This window comes from Oncorhynchus nerka, linkage group LG9a (genome assembly GCF_034236695.1).
Source record: "Oncorhynchus nerka isolate Pitt River linkage group LG9a, Oner_Uvic_2.0, whole genome shotgun sequence".
Lineage (NCBI taxonomy): Eukaryota > Metazoa > Chordata > Actinopteri > Salmoniformes > Salmonidae > Oncorhynchus > Oncorhynchus nerka.
In genome coordinates, this window is record NC_088404.1 from 25,187,413 (window position 1) to 25,194,385 (window position 6,973).

At 48.1% G+C, this 6,973-nt stretch overlaps 1 protein-coding gene across 1 annotated transcript; it reads right to left on the reverse strand.

Moving 5' to 3' along the window:
• Window positions 1-5,515: 5,515 nt before the first annotated feature.
• On the reverse strand, window positions 5,516-6,428 carry LOC115134854 (cryptochrome-1-like). The gene is made up of 2 exons (XM_029669027.2): window positions 6,182-6,428; window positions 5,516-5,992 (listed from the first exon to the last, which is right to left on the reverse strand). Exons 1-2 carry the CDS (start codon window positions 6,386-6,388, stop codon window positions 5,516-5,518), a joined length of 684 nt encoding a protein of 227 aa, XP_029524887.2. The 5' UTR covers window positions 6,389-6,428.
• Between the last annotated feature and the right edge of the window lie 545 nt (window positions 6,429-6,973).

Here is a 6,973-nt window from a genome sequence, read left to right on the forward strand (position 1 = left end):
AACAGTCCTGTCTGGTGACAATACACAAAGACAGAAAACAATCACCCACTAAACACAGGTGGGAAAAGGATACCTAAGTATGGTTCTCAATCAGAGACAACTAACGACACCTGCCTCTGATTGAGAATCATACTTAGGTAGCCTTTTCCCACCTGTGTTTCGTGAGTGATTGTTTTCTGTCTTTGTGTATGTCTTTGTGTATGTGTATGTTATGTTATGTTGTGGTGCACGGTGTCCCAGGTGCGCAGGCATAGCCCGGTGCGGTACATTGCAGCGCCTCGTATTGGCCGGGCTAGAGTGGGCATTGAGCCAGGTGCCATGAAGCCGGCTCAGCGCATCTGGTCTCCAGTGCGTCTCCTCGGGCCGGTGTTCATGGCACCAGCCCTACGCATGGTGTCCCTGGTTCGCCAGCACAGCCCAGTGCGGTCTATTCCACCTCGCTGCACTGGCCTGGCTACGGGGAGTATCCAGCCAGGTAGGGTTGTGCAGGCTCGGTGCTCGAGTACCTCCAGTGCGCCTACACGGTCCGGTCTATCCGGTGCCTCTTCCACGCACCAGCCCTCCGGTGGCAGCCCCCCGCACCAGGCTGTCTCTCCCTCGCCTCCCTACAGGTGCTCCCGCCTGTCCAGGGCTGCCAGAGTCTCCCGTCTGTCCTGAGCTGCCAGAGCCGTCCGGAATTGCGGGAGTCTCCCGCCTGTCCGGTACTGCCGGAATCTCCCGTCTATTCGGGACCTGAGGCAAGGGTCCCCAGTCCGAGGTCGGCGGTGAAGGTCGCCGCTCTCAAGGCGCCACTTAAGTGAGCCGAGACTATGATGGAGTGGGGTCCACGTCCCGCGCCAGAGCCCCCACCGGGCAGACACCCACCCAGACCCTCCCCTATAGATTCAGGTTTTGTGGCCGGAGTCCGCACCTTTGGGGGTGGGGGTACTGTCACGTTCTGACCTTAGTCCTTTTGTGATGTATTTGTTTTAGTATGATCAGGGTGTGAGTTGGGTGGGCAGTCTATGTTCTTTTTTCTATGAATTGGTTTTTCAGTGTTTGGCCTGGTATGGTTCTCAATCAGAGGCAGCTGTCAATCGTGGTCCCTGATTGAGAACCATACTTAGGCAGCCTGTTTTTCACCCTTGAGTTGTGGGTGATTATTTTCTGTTTAGTATCTGTGCCAGACAGTTTCGGTTTCATTTCGTTCTCTTGTTGGTTTTGTATTTTAGTGTTCTGAGTTCTATTAAAGAATATGAACACTTACCATGCTGTGCATTGGTCCTCACCTTCTTCCACCGACGACCGTTACAGTAACACAATATAACAATCTGTGTAGAGTGTGTGCAAATGAAGTAAGGAGGTAAGGCAAAAAATAGGCCAATAGTGGGGAAGGAATTACAATTTAGCAATTTACACTGGAGTGATATATGTGCAGATATGGATGTGCAAGTACAAATACTGGTGTGCAAAAGAGCAGAAAAACAAAAACAAATATGGGGATGAGGTAGGTAGTTGGTTGGATGGGCTATTTACAGATGGGCTGTGTGCAGCTGCAGCGATCGGTAAGCTGCTCTGACAGCTGACGCTTAAGGTTAGTGAGGGAGATATAAGTCCCCAACTTCAGTGATTTTTGCAATTCGTTCCAGTCATTGGCAGCAGAGAACTGGAAGGAAAGGCGGCCAATAAGGTTTTGGCTTTGGGGATGACCAGTGAAATATACCTGCTGGAGTGAATGCTACGGGTGGGTGTTGCTATGGTGACCAGTGAGCTAAGATAAGGCAGAGCTTTACCTAGCAAAGACTTATAGATGACCTGGAGCCAGTGGGTTTGGTGACGAATATGTAGCGAGGACCAGCCAACGAGAGCATACAGGTTGCAGTGGTGGGTAGTATATGGGGCTTTGGTGACAAAACGGTTGGCACTGTTATAGACTGCATCCAATTTGCTGAGTGGAGTGTTGGAGGCTATTTTGTAAATTACATCCCCGAAGTCAAGGATCGGTAGGATAGTCAGTATGTTTGAGGGTATGAGGGTATGTTTGGAAGCATGAGTGAAGGAGGCTTTGTTGCGAAATAGGAAGCCGATTCTTGATTTCATTTTGGATTGGAGGTGCTTAATGTGAGTCTAGAAGGAGAGTTTACAGTCTAGCCATACACCTAGGTGTTTATAGTTGTCCACATATTCTAAGTCAGAACCGTTCAGAGTAGTGATACTAGTCAGGCGGGCAGGTGCGGGCAGCGATCGGTTGAAGAGCGTGCATTAAGTTTTACTAGCATTTAAGAGCAGTTGGAGGCCACAGAAGGAGTGTTGTATGGCGTTGAAGCTCATTTGGAGATTTGTTAGCACAGTGTCCAAAGAAGGGCCAGATGTATACAGAATGGTGTCATCTGCGTAGAGGTGGATCAAAGAATCACACGCAGTAAGAGCCACATCATTGATATATATAGAGAAAAGCGTCGGCCCGAGAATTGAACCCTGTTGCACCCCCATAGAGACTGCCAGAGGTCCAGACAACAGGCCCTCCGATTTGACACACTGAACTCTATCTAAGAAGTAGTTAGTGAAACAGACGAGGCAGTCATTAGAGAAACCAAGGCTGTTGAGTCTGCCGATAAGAATACGGTAATTGACAGAGTTGAAAGCCTTGGCCAGGTCAATGAAGACAGCTGCACAGTCCTGTTTTTTATCGATAGCGGTTATGATATCATTTAGGACCTTGAGAGTGGCTGAGGTGCACCCATGACCAGCTCGGAAACCAGATTGCATAGCGGAGAAGGTACGGTGGGATTCGAAATGGTCGGTGATCTGTTTGTTCACTTGGCTTTCGAAAACTTTAGAGAGGCAGGGCAGGATGGATATAGGTCTGTAATAGTTTTGTTCGAGAGTGTCTCCCCCTTAGAAGAGGGAGATGACCACGGCCGCTGTCCAATCTTTAGGAATCTCAGATGATATGAAAGAGAGGTTGAACAGACTAGTAATAGGGGTTGAAACAATGGCAGCGGATTTTAGGAATTTTAGGAAGAGAGGGTCCAGATTGTCTAGCCCAGCTAGCTAATTTAGCCTACTCAAACACCCTGCTCAAAAAGAGGGATGCTATGTTAGCTAGCTGGCTATGACTATCCAACACAACACTGGAAATCTTCCAAGTCAAGGTAAACTTTTGGTTTTACTCATCTATTGCCACCGGGGCCTGCCGGTATAAGTGCTAAACTGCTTACTGAATGTACACTTTAACGTTACTGCATGATTGTAGCGGGTGTACTAATGAATGAGTTCTAGTAGCTATGTTTACTATTACGTTACTTTAGGTAATATCATGACCGAAAAAAGCTTCTGGATATCAGGACAGCGATTACTCACCTCGTACTGGACAAAGAATTTTCCTTTAAAAAGTCGGACGCAAAGGATCTACTTCAGACACTCGACTAGGCCAAGTTATTTTTATTAGTGACATACACATGGCTAGCAGATTGCGAGTGTAGCAAAATGCTTGTTTCCAGTTCTGACAATTCAGCAATATCTAACAAGTAATATCTAACAAATCCACAACACATACCTAATGGAATAAGGAACGGAATGGAATAAGAATATATAAATATATAATATGGATGAACAATGACAGAGCGGCATAGGCAAAATGCAGTAGATAGTATAGAATACAGTATATATGAGATGAGTAATGCAAGATATGTAAACATTATTAAAGTGACATAATTAGTGACTAGTGTTCCATTTATTAACGTGGCCAATGATTTCAAGTCTGTGAGTAGGCAGCAGCCTTTCTGAGTTTGTGATTGCTGTTTAATAGTCTGATGGCCTTGAGATAGAAGCTGTTTTTCAGTCTCTAGGTCCAAGATTTTGATGTACTGACCTCGCCTACTGATCTCGCCTTCTGGATGGTAATAGGTAGTTGCTCGGGTGGTTGTTGTCCTTGATGATCTTTTTGGCCTTCCTGTGACATTGGGTGCTGTAGGTGTCCTGGAGGGCAGGTAGACCGCACCACCCTCTGGAGAGCCCTGCGGTTGTGGGAGTGGTGCAGTTGTCATACCAGGCGGTGATACAGCCCAACAAGATGCCCAACAGGATGGTCATTGACTACAGTTCAGCGTTCAACACCATAGTGCCCTCAAAGCTCATCACTAAGCTAAGGACCCTGGGACTAGACACCTCCCACTGCAACTGGATCCTGGACTTCCTGGCGGGCTGCCCCCGGGTGGTGAGGGTGGGTAACAACACATCTGCCACACTGATCCTAAACATGGTGTACCCTTAGGGGTGCGTGCTCAGTCCCCTACTGTACTCCCTATTCACCCATGACTGCATGGCCAGGCAAGACTCCAACACCATCATTAAGTTTTCCGACAACACAACAGTGATCACCAACAACAATGAGACAGCCTATAGGGAGGAGGTCAGAGACCTGGCCGTGTGGTGCCAGGATAACAACCTCTCCCTCAACGTGATCAAGACAAAGGAGATGATTGTGGATTACTGGAAATGGAGGACCGAGCATGCCCACATTCTCATCGATGGGGCTGTAGTGGAGCAGGATGAGAGCTTCAAGTTCCTTGGTGTCCACATCACCAACAAATTATCATGGTCCAAACACACCAAGACAGTCGTGAAGAGGGCACGACAAAGCCTATTCTCACCCAGGAGACTGAAAAGATTTGGCATGGGTCCTCAGATCCTGAAAAAGTCCTACAGTTTCACCATCAAGAACATCCTGACTGGTTGCATCACTGTCTGGCATGGCAACTGCTCGGCCTACGACCGCAAGGCACTACAGACGGTAGTGCGTACGGCACAGTACATCACTGGGGCCAAGCTTCCTGCCATCCTGTCATGACTAAAATGATGAAAATTAGATGTGAAGAAATGACAAAATAGCAACTTGCAATGTGCCCGGTGTGAAATGAAACAGTTCCCTAAAATCAAAGCCACACTGTACAATGTAGCCACATGTAGAATGTGGTGCAGCAGAATGATGCTTCTGCATGCTATTCTGCCCATCCATAACCTACCAAAGTATTTTGGCTTTGGATTTGACGTTGGTTGTATTACACCATGCACATAAATGACTATCATCAAACAACAAACTGATCAAATCTTACCAACTACAGAGCAAGTTGCAACTTCCAGCTCGTTGCACAATGGCGAGGAACATAACAATGCACATTTGCACTTGCATACATGCACTCATGCCTGCACGCATGCAAGGACACACACACACACACACTTGCATCCACCCTCAGAGGCCCTTGGCATGGTGATAAACTGCACTCATGACTGAGTCAAACCAGTCCAACCATGCATAGACACTACAAAGTGACACAAATTATTGCTGTCTCCTTAGCGCTCTTTGTATGTGTATACATGTATGTATGTATGTATGTATGTATGTATGTATGTATGTATGTATGTATGTATGTATGTATGTATGTATGTATGTATGTATGTATGTATGTATGTATCTATGTATGCATGCATGCATGTATGTATGTATGTATGTATGTGTGTATGTATGCTCCCTCTAACATCTCCTTCCCCCAGTATCTACCTTCATGCCCTCCTCCCAGCTGATCCACAGGTCTCCTCTAGTGAGAAAGCAGGCAACAGCATGTCTGGCCAGGTGGTGGAACCAGCCCTCCTGTCTCAGCTGGGTCATGATGGCGTCAATCCAGGGGAACCCTGTCCTCCCCTCGGCCCACTTGGCCAGCGCTTCCGGGTTGCGGTCCCAGGGGATCTGCACACACACCGGATTGCCCTCCATTTTGTCGAAGCGGGGGTTGTTGGTGGCTGTGGTGTAGAGGAACTTGCGCCACAACTGGCCATAGAGCGAGAGGGGCGGTGAGCTGTTTTTCTTCACCTTCCTGTAGAGGTCAGTGAGTTTGACGTAAAAGAGGCGACAGGAGAGGCAGCCGAAGCGGAGGTAGGGGCTGAGGCCTGTGGGGCTGGCCAGCAGGGAGTTGGCGTTCATCCTGGGACGCTCAAAGTTGGCCACCCATGCCTGGAACACAGAAGGTTAGCGTTTGGGTCACAGTGCAACACACTGACAAGAAGTTCAAAAAATAAAGTCAACAAGGTCGGTTTTTTTGGAGGGGGTTTGAATTTAAATGGAATTGACCCCACCCTAGTACTGTATGTCCACCACACTGGCTCAGTAGTGCTGGGATATAAAGAAGGGACTACTCCTCACCTTTCTCTCCAGGTGCCTCTCCAGGCGAGTGAGGGCCTCCGTCTCTCCCCCTGGCCATACTGCTGTAGCCAGGCCTTCGGTCTCAAAGCCAAGCTCCTCCAGGGAGGGCACGCCAAACTTGTCGTCATGGTCATCACTGATGGGCGTGGCACACTTCCTCATGACCTCAGCAGTGATGATCTCAGCGGGTGATTCCACGGCATCCATGTGACTGATGAGTGCCTGGAAATTCTTGTAGGTGAGAGGGGACTGGCCTCCGTTTAGCTCGATGATCCTACAGAGACACATGGACAGACATGGAGGTTTTTAGTGTATCACGTAACACTAGTATCATGGTATTGTTCATGAATATGTTGCTAATACATCATGTTTGCGTATTTGCACAACTTGATCACTTGGGTTGTATTCTCACAATATCTACTGTGTGTGTGTGTGTGTGTGTGCATGACTGGGTGTGGAGGGGTGGGGGTGGGGGAGAGAAGATGCAGCTGATATATGGGCTAAGGGGGAGGATCTCATTGACAACCCATAAAAGGTTACTCTGAGTTGGCATAGTTGGAGAGCACATCCCCAGAGTGTGACTAACACATGGACAAGGAGTAAAGTACAGAACAGAATGACCACTGTTAGGGAATTTCTACTGTTCTTTATAGTCAATACAGCCTACTGTGAGGCGCCAGAGGTACCAGGGGCCATCTTCAGAACAGAGGGAGGTGTCATAGAAATGGGATACTGCTTTGGAGTCGACTACATCGCTGTTTTCAGATCAGTTCTTGAGGGAGACCAGCTACT